This window comes from Trichoderma atroviride, chromosome 1 (genome assembly GCF_020647795.1).
Source record: "Trichoderma atroviride chromosome 1, complete sequence".
NCBI lineage: Eukaryota > Fungi > Ascomycota > Sordariomycetes > Hypocreales > Hypocreaceae > Trichoderma > Trichoderma atroviride.
In genome coordinates, this window is record NC_089400.1 from 1,828,268 (window position 1) to 1,845,707 (window position 17,440).

A 17,440-nucleotide genomic window follows, 5' to 3' on the forward strand; every position below is an offset into this window, starting at 1 on the left:
GTATTTGGCATGATATCTTTTTGAATGAAAAAGAAAGATGTATGATATCAACGAATAAAAAAAATAATAAGCGACTAATGATCAAGTTATGGATGGACTATGGATGGTGAGTATTCCAGGCTTTATTGCGCTCTCTTGAGAGTTGAGATTGCAGGGCAGTTATTGGGAGATGGCGCGCCATGTGTGCTATCTATCGCTCTATAAATCTTGGGCGGACAGGGAGATGCGACCCCGCCAAAGCTTCGGTGAACTTCTATCGACAAGAAAACGGCCCCACCTTGGCATCCTCTCTCTTCTGTTCCAGGACCTGAAGAAAGCTTGGAAATCTGTTCATCCAGCCCTTGAAGAAAGACGTCGGTGCCTACAAATTCTACCGTTGATACAGCAGCTACGAATCCTATTTTTCTCGTCTCTTCGCGCGGTACATCCTGCTTGCTAAGCCCTACGACGAGCTCCCGGCAGCTCCAAGAGCAGCCCACCATGCCGATTGATTACAGCAGATTCGTATGAAGTCACCGAAGCATGTTCTTGCTAGACCGGCAATTTTACTGACCAGCGGCTTCGACCCGCTAGGATGCGATTGAAGTGAGCGACGACTCTGATATCGAAGTCCACCCCAACGTCGACAAGCGGTCTTTCATCCGAGCGAAGCAGAACCAGATCCACGCGGAGCGCCAGCAGCGGAAGAACCGCATCACGGCCCTCAAGTATGAGCGGGTGATCAACAGCGCTTTGCTGGGACGGGTGGTGTCTCTCTTGGACAATCTGAAGGCCAATGCCTCTGAAGCCGCTACCGGGAACCAGGCCCAGGTTGCCTTCAAGGCTGTCCTTACCACTGCCGGCGATCCCAAGGACGACCAGCCGCCCCCGCGACCAGAGGGCGTCTTCAGCGATGACCAGCCCATGCCGACATACTCAAAAATGCTGATGCAGCTGTTGGACCAAGTGAACAAGACTCTCGATGAGAAGAAGGTCGAGGATCGGTACACGGAAATGCTTGAAGAGATGCAGGTGCACGTGGATAAGATTAAGGAGCTACAGAAAGAACAAGCGGCCGAGCTGGAGAAGCTCGAGAAGGAAGAGGGGCAAAAGATTACGAGTGACAATATTCGCGACGGATTCAACAGCTCACATGTGAATAAGTCAGGCCCCTCGGAGAAGAAGGAGGATACAAAGGTGGAGCTGCTGAACCCCAACTTTTCTGGATATGACCGGGCGTCTTCATCAGACAAGGTTGCGGTGGATGACGATGACGAGATAGAGGCATCGCCAGCGGCCAAGAAGTTTGGCGCAATCAACGCCAGCGACTATTCAACTAGCTTAAAGTTCCTGGCTCAGAACCCTGAGATCTTGACGGAGCGAGAGACGGACGGATTGCTTGTGCTTGCGTTTGACGCAGCTCTGGAGCGAAAGGATGATTTGGCTCGCCAGCTTGTTCACCAAGCACTATTACTGCAATATTGCCGTGCGCTGGGCAAAGATGGCGTGGCGCTCTTCTTCAAGCGCATCACCACAAAGGGTCATCAGGCACAGGATGTCTTTTACAAGGACGTCCAGGAGACATACATGAGAATCAAGAACAGGTCTCTGGAAATCATTGCTGAGCGGGCCAAGGAGCCAGCAGAGGGTGTCGAGCAGATCCAGCTACATGCTGTGGAGCCTGGCACCAGTATTCAGATCAAGGTTCCTCCTGCCGTGAGTGATGACGCAGACACCCAGGCTGCCCGGAAGATTTACGAAAGCTTTGATCCTGAAATGAGGAAGGCCCTCGAGACGGGCGAATTGGACGAGGTCAACAAGGTATTGGGGAACATGAAGATTGACGCGGCGGAGGAGCTGGTGGGTCTCTTTGGAGAGGTAAGTTGAGATGATTTATGTTTGGGTGCCGGACAAGACACATTTCATTGGTGTGAAGGATAAAATACTGACAAGAGTCGATCAATTCAGGCCAATATCCTCAGTCTTGAAGAAGAACTGATTGATGCGACGACAGAAGAGGGACAGAAGCAGCTTCGAGATTTGGAGGCAGCGGCAGCAGCTGATAGAAAAGCTGCAGCAGAGGCAGAGGCAGAGGCAGAGGCAGAGACGGAGTCAGTAGGTGACCCTGAGTAAGGATAAACTGTGCCGGGTACAAGTTGAGGGAGAAATGAGGAGGAGAAGTGTAGCGGTAGGGAGATGACCATGATACCAGAATGGGACTACGTGGGATCACACGATCAATTCGGAGGGAACACCCGAATTCGTTGGCATATTCTTCATTGGAATTTCAGCTTTGTAAAAGATAAATAATCAAAGCATGTAACAGCAGAAAACAGAAAGAGCTATTTGGCTGTATTTTTGCGGATCTGTGATGGCGTTCAAAATGGCCATGGACGAGTTTGAGGCTATGGAGTTTAATACGAGGACAGAACCCCCACTGAACGCGTGTCCCTTATAGAGACGGCGAAGCAGCTTGATATGCTCGCTGTGAGAAGCGGCTTACTACTTGACGTGGCTTTGCATGATTGCCAAGAAGACAAGATGGTAGTACATGTGCAGAAGTTTACGAGGGGGGGGGGGGTTACGTATGCCTTGGGTGACACTTTGAAAGTGGCTTGATCTATTGAGATGCAGGGCTTATTATCGATGAATAAGGGATAGATCCAAATGGTGTAGTGGCATGTATAAGTAAAACGTGGGAAGAGGATGTCGTTATTCAGCTACTCCCCCCGCATCTGTCAGCCATCAAATACGAGAGAGAGATATATTCCCCATGGGTGGCTGAGCATGGGCGAGAAATATCGATATCGTATAAGAGAGAATGGGGGAAAGGACAAGAAAGCTTAAAACTTTGTCCATGTAGAGGATGAGTGACAGATATGGAGAAGCGTGCTGATAGGCGTATACGCAAGGAATGGAATGGAGTGGTGCAGTGCAGATCCATCGCTTTTTCTCCAACAATGCTGGTTTGAAATCATGGAGCCCCCGATCAGTGATCAGCGATAAGGGATAAAAATAGCAAGGCGAAATGCGTGTGACCGGGTGATGACAGGCACACACACACAGCCTCTCGTCACGTTTGAAGTTTCGTCTTTTAGCATCCTTTGGTGAACTATCATCCGGTGTATTGAAAAAGAGAGATTGAAATTGAAAAGAGATGCTCTCTCTCTCTCTCTCGGAAAAGAGCGGCACTGTGTAAAAGGAGATGCCGAGTGGCTAGTAAGAGATAGTTCCGGTACTTTGTAATTCGGGCCGCGATGCTCATTACTCGAGGTGCCAGTAGCGCTTAACACTAACAGCACATGTACCTTTTTTTTTTTTTTTTTTCTGGGCCAGCTGTTTGATGCGCCCACGCAACGTTTTGGAGTTTGATGTTGCATTGAAAATGTTGGAGCTGGGCGTTTTACCTTTTTGTTACTGAGCTGCACCTACTACCTACTGGTAGGTTCCGAGTTCCGAGCGGTACCTACAGGCGGGAATGCGTTCCGGAATACACGGGATGAATCTGTATCGCGGTGAAAGAAGAGCGGAATGATGCCCAGTAATCATACTTTGTCAAAGAAAAAAAAAAATCTTGTCAAGGCGGGCGCAAGATAATTTATCGAGGCAATCTATTACGTTTGTATGGACCACTCGTTGAAGTATTGCCTCTCTAATGCCGAGTAAGTACTAGACTAGAGGTGCCCTTAATATGAAATGCATGGATATCGGTAGCGGATGGAACGGTGGGCAAGTGGGGAGCAGGAGAATAGAAATCTTGCTTGTGACTATCGGCACACAATTCTGGCATTATGCGCACTATTGGTATGCTTCAGGTCTGCGTCGTCTTTATTTTGTGCCGTCTCTGATGCTGCTACTACTTGTATCATCTCTGCTATTGATACGGCTGCTTATTATACGTTGATGCTGTGTGTTCTGTAATTAATATACAAGCCATGGTTATATAATACATGGAATGATTATTTACAAATTTGACGCTCTCACTTTCAGCTGTGTGTGCATTTCCATTCTCTGATCCCAGCACTTTTGCTCCCCTGATAGCACCACCAGCTATGTATGTACCACCTAGAGCCTCAGCTTTCTGGATCTGCAGTTCCTTTTCGGGCCCCTCTTTAGCTGGATCAGCTTCAGTCTCTGCTGTTTCAGCGCGGCTCCACTGCTGACGTCTCAGAGGCGCAGTCTAAGCACTGCCAAAATGGCTGAGCAGGGATCACGGCAAAGTGATTTACCTCGCTAGAAGGCCTTGGCTCCATTAGGGGGGCTCATTAGGTGGTTTATTCTCTCCGAGCCGCCAGATCTCGAGGCTGGGCGCGGAGACTAACATTACTCTTTTTTCCCTCTCTGGCCATTTTTCTTTCTTTTCTTCATTTTCTTCATTTTCCTGTCTTCCTTCGACGCGGGGTTTTTTCTTCTTGGGATAGATTGATCTGGTGAACAGAGTTTTTATTCTTCTTTAAATGATCCGCTAGTGTTTCAAGATTTAAACCTTTTTTTTTCCTATATCCCCTTTCCTGTTCTCTTCTCGTCTCTCACTCTCTCGCTATTGGAACCATTTATATATACTATCGTGGTGTATACCTGCTCTATACCTTTTTTCCTCCACAAAGAGGGTACATTATATCCACATCCACATTCGATTCATTTTATTCTACTCCCCTTTTTTTCTTCGTATACTCCATATCTCATTAAAGCATATCGGAAAGCTTGGCTTGGGGATTTTAGCGTATGTACATGGGATAATCCCTTAAGTTGATCCATCCCGCAGTTTCTGACAACTAACCGGGGTCAAACTACAGGTAGAAGCAAAAAAAGACATTCGAAAGCTGAGGGTAAAAAGAAAAAGTGAATATGCGCTTCTCAGTGGCTCGCCTCCTGGTCAGTGCCTTGATTGGCACTGCCGGCGTCCAGGCAGTTTTCCCCCGGCCTGAAGCCTCTGAGGTCTCATCGGCACTATCACCGTCATCGACAGCTTCTTCTTCGTCTGCATCATCATCATCACAAGTCTGCAACAACTCACCGGTGCTATGTGATCGCCATTACGACGACATCACTTACATGGGTGCCCATGACAGCGCCTTTCTGAGAGACGCCAGCACTGGGAACTCTGTCGCCGGCAACCAGTTCCAGAACGCCACATTCGCTCTCGATGCCGGACTTCGCTTTCTTCAGGCTCAGGTTCACAATGAGAACGACACTCTCCGCCTGTGCCACACCTCGTGCGGTCTTTTGGATGCCGGCCCTCTGGAGAACTGGCTCGCGGCCATCAACGACTGGGTGGTTGGCCATCCGTCAGATGTCATTACCCTTCTGCTGGTCAACTCCGACAACGCGGATGTGTCCAAGTTTGCAGATGCTTTTGACCAGTCGGGCATTGACAAGTTTGGATTCACCCCTACTTCCAAGACTGATTGGCCCAGTCTGAGTCAAATGATTGCCAATGACACTCGCGTCGTGTCTTTCATTACCAACATTGATGCGTCTACTGCCAGCCCGCACCTCTTGCCCGAGTTCGACTACGTCTTCGAGACGCCCTTTACAGTCCTCGAGCTGAATGGCTTCAACTGCACCGTCGACCGACCCTCCAACGCCGGAACAGCTTCCAACGCCTTCTCAAAGGGCTTCATGGGCCTCATCAACCACTTCAAGGACCAGGAAATCGTCGGCGACGTCTTCATCCCCGACACAAACACCATCAGCCTCGTCAACAGCGCCGCCACCAACGCCACCGGAAACCTCGGCCTGCACATCCAGCAGTGCAACCAGCAATGGAGCCACCGTCCCAGCTTCGTCCTCGTCGATTTCTGGGACCAGGGAACAACCGTCAAGGCCGCGGACAACAGCAACGGAATCAACGATGCCACTGGCCGGTCCAGTGTCGCCAGCAACTCAAACGGCTCGTCTTCCGCAGACGGCGTGAGTTCGACGCGCGAGCTCGGAACGGGGGCTCTAATTGCGTTCTTTGCAGCGACACTGTTGATGATTTAAAAAAGAAAAGTCACCACACATATATATCTTTTTCTCACAAAGCATACATATTCTGGCATTTTAGCGAGGCGTTTTCAAGGCAACCTAGATTGCGATATATGGGGGTTTTAAGAAAGAAAGAAGGATAAAAAAAGAGGAGGAAATGAATTTTAAATTTCTGGGGGGTTCTTTGTTTGATACTATTCAATCATTTATCATTAGAATATTTTGCATAGCCATTGGTAAACATGGTTGATCAATTAAACACTCTTTATTCTCTTTTTCAATGAAAGACGGTCCTCTTATTGTAATATGGGTTTCTGCGCATTTGTACTCCATGGCTTTATTTTCGGCTGCTGGGTACTGCAAATATGAAGTTTTCAATTTCCAAAAATTTAAATGTATATAATTCCCATTTCTTTTGCTGTCATGAGCTGTTTAGGCATATCATCGAACAAGTAATCGTAAAAGTGCAAAAAAGGCACGCATAAACTCGGGCATCTCATAAGCCCGCTAAAAAAGCAAAAAAGCGCCCAAGTAATGGAAACCCCTCAACATACGTTTTTTCCAACTCTTCATGCGCTCTTCTCCCTCTTCTCATCGACCAATAGCTTCTCAATTTATTGAATGTTCCGCCTCACTTCTAGAACTTACGGCGCCTCGAGGCATATACTACATCCGCAAATCTCATCTCGCCGAGTCTTTGGAGCTACCGCTATAGCTATGGATTATGCCTCCATTCCGACACCAGCTTCGTGCTATGCCGACTTTTGTTTGATCCCCGTGAGCTGCAAATTGTTTTCCTTCTTCTTCTTCTTCTTAAACTTTATTAACAAGCTGTTTCATCGTGGCTAGATTGGCACAAACACCGTCTCTGTGGCAGAGGAAATCGCCCAGGTTCAGCGGGTGCTCAAAGCAAGTGGTCTGAAATACACGATGCACTCTGCTGGGACAACTGTTGGTGAGTTTCAAAGAATTCATTTATAATGTTCTTTTTTAAACCAATCAAAACTGATGCCTTGATTTCTTCAGAGGGTAACTGGGAGGAGGTCATGACGGTGATTGGCAAAGCGCACTCGGCAGTTCATGAAAAGGGCGTTGTGAGGGTTCAGTCCTCGATGAGAGTTGGATCCAGGTATGTTGTTCTGCCGTAATCATGAAACAAGAGAAAGAAAGAGAGACAAGACAGTTGTAGGTGCCTGCTAACACGGGGCACAATAGGACGGATAAGAAGCAGACCGCAGAGGATAAGGTCAAGAGAGTCGAAGATTTGCTGGGCGCAGACACTAAATGATGATGGCAGCACAATTTCATGCTGGAGATATTTCCGTGTTACTAGCAGGAGAGCAATATGTGAATTACATTAAAATGTTTGAATTATGAAGTACTTTTCCTTTTTTGCCCTCCTATGCTAGTTGAAACTTTGCATACCGCAACTCAGTCTCCTGGTGTTCAAACCTCAAATCCTGTGGAGAAACAACAAGTAAAGAGAAAAGATCCCACTATTACATAGTATAAGCTACTTGTACATATTACGACTTCCACATTTTCCCAACCTTCTCGTTGTCATCCTAAACGCCACCACCGTGTCCTTCATGTTACACATGCACCAAGTCTGTTGCATTTAGCCTCGCATGGTCATCCTCTTCTGTGACTTGCGCAGCTCCTTCTCCTTCTCCTTCTCAAGGTACCTCTTCTGCTGCTTGGCGTCCAGGCCCTTGAGATCAGCATCTCGCTTGGCCTTCTTGGCGCGTTCCTTCTCAAGCGCGCGCTCCTCGCTCTTCTCCTCCTCCAACGCCTTCTTGAGCTGAGCAATCATAGACTCACGAGTGGCGCGGACACGCTTGAGGACCTCGGGGCGGAAATGGGCGTCCCTGACAAGAGCATCGGGGATGCGAGTGAATTGCTCAAACAGAGGGATGAATTGGTCATAGTTGTTGTTGGATGGGAGTCGGTACTTGAGGAACACTCGCTTGCGAGGGGTGGTTTCTTCGAGACGGGTGGGCTTGTCCGCGGGCTGGTCAGAGATGATGAGGTAGTCAAACAGGTCACCAGCTTTCGAAACGGCCTCAATCAGATCAGCAGTAAGGAAAGTCTCAGTAATCTCGGCGTTCTCGCTCATGACGGTCAGCCACTCGGGCAGCTTGGGGTGATCCTTGGTGGCAGTCAGGGAGACGTCGTATCGGTCATCACGCAGCTTCTGCATGCTGGACTTGTTGACAACAGCCAGGACAAAGCCGTCAAAGGTGCTCTTGCTGTCCTTGGGACGAGCATCAACACCACCAGCAGCAGGAGGGAGAGTGAGCTCTTCCTTGCCGTCAAAAGGATAGATAGTAGCCTCGACGAAGTCCTCGGGGCCGGCAAAAGTATCGGTGACCAGGGACAGACCAAGCTCAATGTAGTTCAAGAAGGGGTTGAATCGCTTGGCAAGAGTAATCTTGACGTCCATAAAGGCAACATTCTGGCGGCCGGTAGCGTACGAGGCGAACTCGAAGAGCGACTTCTCCTTGATGAAGGACTTTGCGTCAAAGTCAGAGTCCAGCGTGGGAACCCCACGGAAGCCGACGGACGCGAACTCGCTCTTCATGGTGGGGGCGTGAGCCTTGACCCAAGCCCTGGCCTTGGCGCGGTTTGCGCGCGTGCCAAAGATGTGGAACAGGAAGATGACGGCGGCAATGACGAGGATGATGCCCTCGGGCTTGAACTCGGACAGAGAGTGGCGCTCATGGATGTTGTACCATTTCGTCCAGACGACCTCGCTGGTGGGCTGCGCGGAAGCTCCAGTCAGTGACGCAGCGTCGGGAGCAGCCACGGGGACAGGATCGGGAGCTCCAGCAAAGTCGGCAAAGTCTAGTCATTAGAGGTCAGTTTGTTGTCTCTTCGCCTTTCGTTTCGCCATCTTCCCGCCGTTACAGCAGCAGCTCCTCAGCTCCAATTACAAAGCGCGAAGCAAGCAATTGAGCTGAAGTGTGGGGGAAAGGAAGAGTGCTTACCAGAGTCTGGCTTGCCTGCAGCGGCCTGCTCCGACTTTGCGCCTCCAAACATGTTCTTGAGAGCGTCGGCCATGGCTGGTTGGGGCTCAATGGCTGGAGGTTGGAGAAGAGGAGAGAGAGTCGGGGTTGGAGTTGGCGATTCAGCCAGCGTGGAATCTTTTGCGGAGGTTCTCGAAGGCTGGGTGGGGCCCCGCGGCCTTTTGCTTCTCTGGGCTTCGTTCCAGGCTCTGCCCACACTAGCTGGAAGTCGAGAAGTCCAGCTTTACAAGTACCCAACACCAACAGGCCTATACAGAATTACCAGAGAAATACTGTAGATTGAGCTGCATGTGCCATCTCCAATGGCTGTTGGCATTTGCTGCCATCTGATTCAATAATAACGTATCGTTTTATTCTCGATGTAACCCTTGCTGCCCGCTTCAGCCTAACCCCATGTACTCACCAAGAGCTTAGCTTCCCCAACGCCTGGCTACTGCTAATAGCGTTGCTAGGCTGTAGGATCACGCCGAACAGCGATTGCGGCCAGCATACTGGATATGGATGTGACTTCAGTATCGCCTAGATGTAGCACATGGAAGTCAAGAAATCCAGCTCTTTAAGTACCCGGCAGACTTGTAGCATTAGTGGAGAAACACTGTAGATTCAGCTGTATATACCATCTCCAATGAGGACGAGAGAACTAGACTGACGAATCAATCTATTATATAGGCATTAAGTTACTGGCAGGGAAAGAAAAAAAAAGAAACTACTAGGTAGTTAAGGATATAATCTAACAGGAGAGAGTCGCGATAGACGCCCGAGGCATGAAGAGTGCTGGGTAATACTAGAACGTAGACAGAGAGTACATTATTGGATGTGATATCACAAAACGAGGTACCGTTTCAGGACACCGTAACGGGGCGAAATCGCAAAATGGGTTTATGAGGAAAAGTACAGAGCCGAGTCTGAGGAGATTAGCGATGCCGGCGAGATGGATGCAAGTCAACGCGCCCACCGCCATCATTGCTCACATCCAATCGCAACACCTCTGACAAAGTGCGCCATGCAAAAATCCGGTTCGCTCCAAGTTGCTGGCACTTTCCTCCCTATGATAACATTGAAGTATAATACCAAAATTTCGTTGGACGTCTCATTGCTGGATAGCCACAAATTAAATGCATTAATCGAGAGTGTACTGGAGTTCTCTACAGTGGGTTCACTTTGCAATCCAAGGCGAAACTAACAGATGCTACCAAGCCTATTTATGCACCCACCTGTGCACCAGCACCCTATTTTTGTTACCCAGTAACAGTGGGATTTTGATGGTAAGTTCAGGTTTCATTTGTATCGGAAGTTGACTAATTTAGATGCAAGCGGTCAAGGGAGATTGTCAGGAAAACCATTTTCGAGTGGAAGCACCAAAGGGCCAGTGTAGATTTACTCGAAGCCGCATACCGTGCTCGATATGCGGGAGGGAGCCATATCATTCTGTCATTATCCCACATTACCCAGGATTCATCCTCGCTAAGCCCAATACCATGGCGACTTATGCATAGATCGGTAGCAGGCACGAGGTCCACTTCCGAATTGGTTGCTTCTAGTGTTCATGTTACCAACATTACCGTCATAATTTGGGGCAGCGACATACCTTGTAATGTAAAACTGCCTGCGCTTGTAGAGACAGAATGTCCTGTTACGTCGAACTCGAGGCGCATCCGAGCGAGTTCACTGACACGGATTGTAGCTACACAGCAGCCTGTTGTGATATTCCAGAAATTCAAGCTTGAAACCGTGTCAATTAGCCCATACTGAGTCGACATGAATGCAAGCAACCTCGAATTATGTGAGAATGCAACCACATCAAGGTTATAACCAGGCTCAGGAATTGTTAGTTTACAAGCGCCAGTAAAGACATCCCATATATTGATCCTTGGCCTAGTTACTGCCACAGCAAGCATCGTGGAGTCATGTGAGAATGCGACAGACCTGATATAACTCCTTCGATCATCGAACGTTGCCGAACAGACGCCTGCAGCGATATTCCAGATTTTAACATACCCATCGCTTGCAGATGATGCAAGTAGGTCTGAATTGTGCGAAAATGCGAGTTGATAGATGTAACTAGAATGGCCTTTGAAAACTGCTGCGCAGGCACCTGTATGGACGTCCCATACTTTGATGGCTCCATCTACTGGCGATGCCGATGCAAGTAGTTGAGAGTTGTGTGAGAAGACAAGAGTACTGATTAGACAGGTGGTCCAGGCTTCCCTCTTGACGTAGTGACCTGCCTGCTGGTCCCAATCTTTCACATATCGACAGTTATTTTGCTCAAACATCGGCGGCGTAGAATCGAGATCAAGCTCTTGTGGAGCTGAGAAGGCGGCATTGTCGTGCCCCTCCAATGTAGCTACGACAGTGCCCGTTGTGATATCCCATAACTGGATTTTTCCATTATTTAAAGCTGATGGCGATGCGAGCGTCCTAGAGTCATGCGAAAACGCAATCGAGTTGCTCCATTGACCACATCCGTGTGCAGAAATTAGGGTTGCTGTACAGGCACCAATTGAGCCATCCCATAGGTAAATTTCGTTATTTCTCGATACTGAGATAAATGTTTCTGTGTTATTCACAACTTGTAACGATACAATCACGTTTTTTTCCGGGTCGACGGATGGCTTTTGGTCAGCGTCAGTCTCGAGATCCCAAATCTTAATAGTATTGTCAGCCGATGCAGATGCTAGAAGTTTGGAATCGTGTGAGAATGCAATTTCACGAATCGATATAGTGTGGCCGTAAAATGTTGCTAAGCCTTTATTTGTTGCAATATCCCAGAGCCTGATGCTGGAACCATCTACCGAGGCGAAAATCGTAGAATCATGAGAAAAGGCGATGCAGCTGTTGCCTCTGAATGTTGAAATACAACTAAAAGAAATAGTATCCCAAAGCTTGACGCAAGAAGTATGATCGGAGGCTGATGCAAGTATTCTCGAATTATGCGAGAATTTAACACAATACACATCTGAACTGTGTCCCTCAAGCGTCGAAATGCAGGTTCCAGTTGTAGGATCCCAGAGTTTGATGATTTTGTCGGATGCCGATGCAAGCATCTTGGAGTCGTGTGAGAATGAAACCGAATTCACGTTTATCGTATGTCCAGTAATTGTCAATGAGCAGGTGCCTGCCCTAGCATCCCAGATTTTGATAGTCTTATCATTTGAAGCTGATGCAAGCATCTTTGAATCGTGCGAGAAAGCTACTGAATTAATATCGGAGCCATGTCCATAAAGCGTTGAAGTACATGTGCCGGTTAAAGTATCCCAAAATTTGATAGTCTGATCATCTGATGCCGATGCGAGCACTCTCGAATCGTGAGAGAATTGAACCGAGCGAACAGAAAATCTATGCCCTTCAAGCGTCGAGATGCAAGTACCGATTACAGTATCCCAGAGTTTAATGGTATGATCATCTGAAGCCGAAGCAAGCAACTTCGAATCATGTGAAAAAGCAACAGAATTGACAGATGACCGGTGTCCTTCAAGTGTCAGTAGACAGGCGTTCCATTCTGAAGGTATCTGTGACGATAAGGTGAGCCAGGTAGGCAACTCATTTCGGAACTTTGTTTTAATAACGCTTTTCTCCGGTGCAAACACGATTGCTGAATAATAGATTTGAAGAGGCGAAATATCAATTATAGCTCCATGGCTAAGAATGATTCGTCGTGTATCTCGAAGGAGAGCCAAGGTTAGACTACTTTGTTCAGGCTACATCATTAGATCAAGTTAGTCTACCTTCTAGTTATATCGGGAATGCCAGATCTCATACTTCAAGAAGCCCTAGCAATTCATATATCATTCCGATGCAATCTGCGATTCGCCCAAGCAAACATAGTGCCTCGATCCAATGCAACAGGTGGTTGACTAGAAAGCAATCGATGGGGCCGCCGTCCTTGATCTTACACATGCTCTCTTTCCAATGATAAACCCAATACCTACAGGCGTACTGGACTTCGGGTGGTAAAGCGGTATCAATAGTCTGCTGGCTAATCTTAGACCGTGGCGTGCTTGGTAGTTGTAGATCGCAAATATTTCTCCTGAGAGTACCATCTGTAGAAAGCAGCTCTAAACACCGGGCTGCTAATTCCTCATGGGCTTTTAGCTTATCAATCCAGAATGGATATCGCTCAGGCTGTTTAGCCTTCTCCGGATCCACGAGGAAGTCATAAAAAGATAGATGAAGTAACCGTACGGGAATCCTTTGGTCTGAGGGAATGTAAAGCACAGAGTGCAGCAAATCAAGCTGATTTTCGATGTCTTCCAGAGAGATATTTAATAGAAGGGCTAGGGATGATGTGCAAAGAGGACTTGCCAGAAGGATAATTGAACCCACAATTTCCTTAAATTGCTTAGAAACCTCATGCCTTCCTGAATCGGATAGTCCTCCTATCAATCCATCTACTATTGGTGAGTAGGTTGCGTCTAAGTTAGACACATAACCCGTCTTATGTTCCAGTAATTTCGCAAGCTGTTTCTTAGGACCTCCAATCCTTCGGTCTTGGATAAAACGACAAGCGGTTGCAGCAAAGATAAATAAGGGCACCGACCTGGAAACTAGGTGTTGAAAGTCCTGAGTGCTAGGCCAGGATAAAGAAATTTGCCTGTCCAAAGGTACCGACTTATTATAGTCTTGCCGAATTATATTAAACTGGTACTCAAGGAATAAGGCAATATCGTGCCTAATAACAGCTTGAGGTATTTGATGAAGAATCAGGTCTTTATATTCACCATAAATATCCTTAAACCCTAGTCTCATAGGTAGATCTGGCCTGGATGTAAGGAAAATTCTTAGGCGCATAGATGTAAAATGCTTCGCCTGCGAAAGGAGTTGAATAACCAGCCTTACATGTTCAGCATTATCGCACTCATCAAGTGCATCAGCAACCAGCACTATGCTAGTAGTTAGCAGCTCTGAATGCTCTGAGATTTTCTTAACAGGGCCTGCAAAAAGTTTGTCGAACTGTTCCTTTATAGGTTTGTTATGGATGTTTGGGTTTGTCTCAGTCGCCGCTTTAATATGCGGTGCAGTTAAAGGGAATGTTTGTTGAAGCTGAGAAGCTATTGTGGGGAAGAAAAGTGCCATGTTGCCACGATCAGCCTCACCGCGTTTGAAAAAAGAAGCTTCCACCGAGTATGCCTTTGCTTGCAAATGATTGCGCCACAGTTCGAGATATTGTCGACTTGCCGGTCCCTGCCCCTCCATTCAGCCAGAATATACATTGTTCATTTGGGGCGGTGCTCCAGGCCATTATTTGATCAAGAACATCACATCTTGTCCCCGGGTGGCACATGTCGCTGTTGACATGGTTGGGAGAATCGAATGCTGCTCCCTCTGCATAGATGAGCTTGTTCGACATGACCTCTTGATGAGTATCGAGTAGTAATGCGCTTGTAAAAATTGTTAACAATGCGAAGAGTAAGACAGAATGTTGATGCACCTTTGTTCAATCTGTAAATTCGACATAATTGTGTCCCTGTGCTTCTGCAGCTTCTCAATTATCCCGGCCATCTCTCCCTTCTTCAGCGGCCATGCTATCCTCTGTAGTCTTGTTCCTTGGCCAAGTTTGGTAGTCAGGTCTATTAGTTGTAGACGGCACTCCCCAATGCTGCGGCGTATGTTCTGGGAAGAATCAAGCTTCGCGCCATTCGGGCCGGCCAGGAGTCGCTCCAGGTTCTTGATTGTTGCCGTGAATCTATCAGCCTCATTCAAGATCTGTCGAATTTCGTGCGGGGCATTCTTGACGCCTGAACAATAGATCGAACACTGTACGCCGACTTTAATAAATAGATCGACTACTGCAATTATGCTGGAAGTAAGCCCGAGAGCTTCCGCCATTGTTGACCCGTAAGTTGACCGCCCGTGCAGACACAGGATTTGTCGTCAGATATTTATTCGATATGATCTGGCAAGGTATATTGAGGCTGGGCAGCAACTCGCATCATCCAGGAAGCGGGGGAAGGCGATGCAGGCCTTGTATCAAACGACCTCATTGGGCAGAAGCCATAGCCTCTCGTCACAGCCTGATTCCGCCAATTGAGCTCTAGACTGGTCCTCGTCTTCTCCTTGACCCGTCACATGGTAGGTACTTTCATTCTCGATGTAACCCTTGCTGCACGCTTCTAGTCTTATCGCATGTACTCGTACTCACCAAGAGCTTGGCTTCCCCAACACCTGGCTGCTGCTAATAGCGTTGCTAGGCTTTAGGATCACACCAAACAGCGATTGCAGCCAGCATCGTCGTATCAGTATTGCTCATATATAGTACAAAAAACAAGATAGATCCAATTAGCCAAAGCAGGCTTCAGCACTCTGGGTGTCTGCTATGTGAACACAAATGACGTTGGGTCCTGCGAATGATTCCGGCTGACTAACACAAGACCCCTAGCCGTTGTTGCCTCGCCAACAGGCTGTAATCTTCAAGCCCAACTCCAACGCTGAAATCGATGGCTTGAAGCATTCGCTTTCATTCAGGTAAGAGCGGCATTATAGAAAACCAAGGAGCAAAAATGCGTCGCACAACAGTAACCCGTCAATATGGAAAACAATCCAAAAAGTCCAGCGCGGAAAGGATGTTTGCAGAGCTGGTCCAGACCCCAGTCCGAAAGCCATCCAACACGCAGGACGAAAAGCAGAATGCAAGGCCAATTGACGAACAAGTCGACCCGCTCACCACAAGCTTTGCTGAAATCTCAATCTTAGAGAGTCCTAAGAAGCCAAGGAGTCGGACAAAAGCAGCGGAAGCAGATGTGTCGATTGTGGTGGACGAACTCAAATTACGGGATACGACAAGGCCTAGGCGAAAGTCTGCCAAAGGCGCCAAATCGATTGCTATTGAAGAAGATATTTCAGAAAAGACGATTCAAGTCTCACAAGATGACACTGTGTCAACTGTGAAAGAAGAACGTCGAAGCGATAAAGTACGGACACGCGATGCTGCGCCGAAAACCAGGCCAAAAGGGACTGTTCCTTCAATAGCGCAAGAGCCAGCCTTGAGAGTTCTCGGTTGGGGCGATGTCTGCCCTCCTGGAGATCAGATTACCAAGATTGCCGAAGCCTCATCCGCAGAGGTGTACCGCATTACCAATAAACGAGGCACGAGCATCATCAAGGCCATACGATTAGCCTCCCCTATCAAAGCCCTCACAAAGGCGCAGGTAGCATCCGGCCTCGTTGACGAAGAGCCCCATTCAGAGATTGACGTCAGCAACGAGCTACAAATATCCGAATGGCTGGCCGACATTCCAGGATTCGCTGTTTACAAAGAACGATACATTGTCAAAGGCAGAACGTCAAGCGAGCTTCTGGAGGCGCATCAAACAGTGCAGAAGAAGATGAAGAGAGAGGACCCGGGCAGAGCGCAGTATTATCCATCGCCGAGCCGGTATCTGGATGACACCACCTTTCTAGTTGTGGAACTAGGAGACGCAGGAAAATCGCTGGAGAACTGGGAGCTGGACAACGTGGATCAGTTGTGGGATATTTTCCTTTTGGAAACAATTGCACTTGCAAGAGCTGAGGAAGTCGCCATGTTTGAAGTAAGACCTTGATCCATCATTGATTTCCGTTCAATGCTGACTGATGATAGCATCGTGATTTGCACGAGGGTAATCTCTGCGTCAAACAAGCCCGTCCCCCTCGGCAGAGGGACCCCGAAGGAGAAGGCTTCTTTGGCTATTCGGGCTTAGATATTACAATCCTAGACTATGGACTCTCACGAGCTGAAGACCTGACAAACGATGATGCCGCGCCCATCGTCTACGACCTAGAAAGAGATCTCAGCCTATTCACCAGCACTTACAACCCGCAGTGCAAAGTCTATAGGCAAATGCGGTCCTTCTTGCTCCGTGCTGATCGAAACTGGATGCCTCCCGAAGCCCACAATATTCCTTATGCCAAAGGTATTGACGGGCCGCTTTCTTGGGATGCATATGTGCCTTACACGAATGTGCTGTGGCTGGCTTACACGTACGAGTACCTGGTGGAGCATTTTGAAGGCAACAAGAGAGAGCTCACAAAGTTCAAGAAAGAGACGGCAGAGCTGTGGAAGTATTTGAACCCGGACGCCCCCAAGAATGTGCCTGCTTTTGGGTGCGCGGCTGATGTGGCATGTTTTGCATTGGAGTCTGGCTGGATCCGGGAAGACCAGCTTTTGGGGGCATCGACCACTCTGCTGGAGAGAGAAGACAGCATCATTGTCTCAAGGAGTGTAGAGCCTGTTGAAGAGACACCGCGGAGATCACAGAGAACGCGCAGGTCATGAATGTCGTTTTGCATTACTGGAGGAGCAGCATGATACAATCATATGTACACTAGAGGCGTCTTTTTTTGGTTCTTGTTTTGGGATATGTACAGAGGCGGGCTGATGATACTATGAAGTTTACGAATATAACATTGAAGATTCACATTCATACTGTACGATAATCTCGGCAAGCTCGTATTAAGATGAAGAACTCCCTACCTAGGATCAAGTT

General features: G+C 48.0%; 6 protein-coding genes across 6 annotated transcripts; 4 read left to right on the forward strand and 2 right to left on the reverse strand.

Annotated features, from left to right (window-relative positions):
• Nucleotides 1–245: 245 nt before the first annotated feature.
• TrAtP1_000689 (uncharacterized protein) lies at nt 246–3,718 on the forward strand. Its single transcript, XM_014090699.2, has 3 exons — nt 246–504; nt 574–1,857; nt 1,948–3,718. Exons 1-3 carry the CDS (start codon nt 481–483, stop codon nt 2,110–2,112), a joined length of 1,473 nt encoding a protein of 490 aa, XP_013946174.2. The 5' UTR covers nt 246–480; the 3' UTR covers nt 2,113–3,718.
• A 576-nt stretch (nt 3,719–4,294) lies between these two features.
• Nucleotides 4,295–6,228, forward strand: TrAtP1_000690 (uncharacterized protein). The gene is made up of 2 exons (XM_014090700.2): nt 4,295–4,702; nt 4,776–6,228. Exon 2 carries the CDS (start codon nt 4,828–4,830, stop codon nt 5,962–5,964), a length of 1,137 nt encoding a protein of 378 aa, XP_013946175.2. The 5' UTR covers nt 4,295–4,702; nt 4,776–4,827; the 3' UTR covers nt 5,965–6,228.
• A 202-nt stretch (nt 6,229–6,430) lies between these two features.
• TrAtP1_000691 (uncharacterized protein) lies at nt 6,431–7,300 on the forward strand. The gene is made up of 4 exons (XM_014090701.2): nt 6,431–6,726; nt 6,799–6,904; nt 6,976–7,078; nt 7,165–7,300. The coding sequence occupies exons 1-4, from the start codon at nt 6,571–6,573 to the stop codon at nt 7,235–7,237; spliced, it is 438 nt and encodes a 145-aa protein (XP_013946176.2). The 5' UTR covers nt 6,431–6,570; the 3' UTR covers nt 7,238–7,300.
• Nucleotides 7,301–9,163, reverse strand: TrAtP1_000692 (uncharacterized protein). Its single transcript, XM_014090600.2, has 2 exons — nt 8,937–9,163; nt 7,301–8,793 (listed from the first exon to the last, which is right to left on the reverse strand). Exons 1-2 carry the CDS (start codon nt 9,007–9,009, stop codon nt 7,568–7,570), a joined length of 1,299 nt encoding a protein of 432 aa, XP_013946075.1. The 5' UTR covers nt 9,010–9,163; the 3' UTR covers nt 7,301–7,567.
• A 955-nt stretch (nt 9,164–10,118) lies between these two features.
• Nucleotides 10,119–15,285, reverse strand: TrAtP1_000693 (uncharacterized protein). Its single transcript, XM_066110691.1, has 4 exons — nt 14,407–15,285; nt 12,738–14,356; nt 10,564–12,676; nt 10,119–10,512 (listed from the first exon to the last, which is right to left on the reverse strand). The coding sequence occupies exons 2-4, from the start codon at nt 14,169–14,171 to the stop codon at nt 10,274–10,276; spliced, it is 3,786 nt and encodes a 1,261-aa protein (XP_065966764.1). The 5' UTR covers nt 14,172–14,356; nt 14,407–15,285; the 3' UTR covers nt 10,119–10,273.
• A 112-nt stretch (nt 15,286–15,397) lies between these two features.
• TrAtP1_000694 (uncharacterized protein) lies at nt 15,398–17,377 on the forward strand. The gene is made up of 2 exons (XM_014090564.2): nt 15,398–16,504; nt 16,555–17,377. The coding sequence occupies exons 1-2, from the start codon at nt 15,476–15,478 to the stop codon at nt 17,227–17,229; spliced, it is 1,704 nt and encodes a 567-aa protein (XP_013946039.2). The 5' UTR covers nt 15,398–15,475; the 3' UTR covers nt 17,230–17,377.
• Nucleotides 17,378–17,440: the final 63 nt, after the last annotated feature.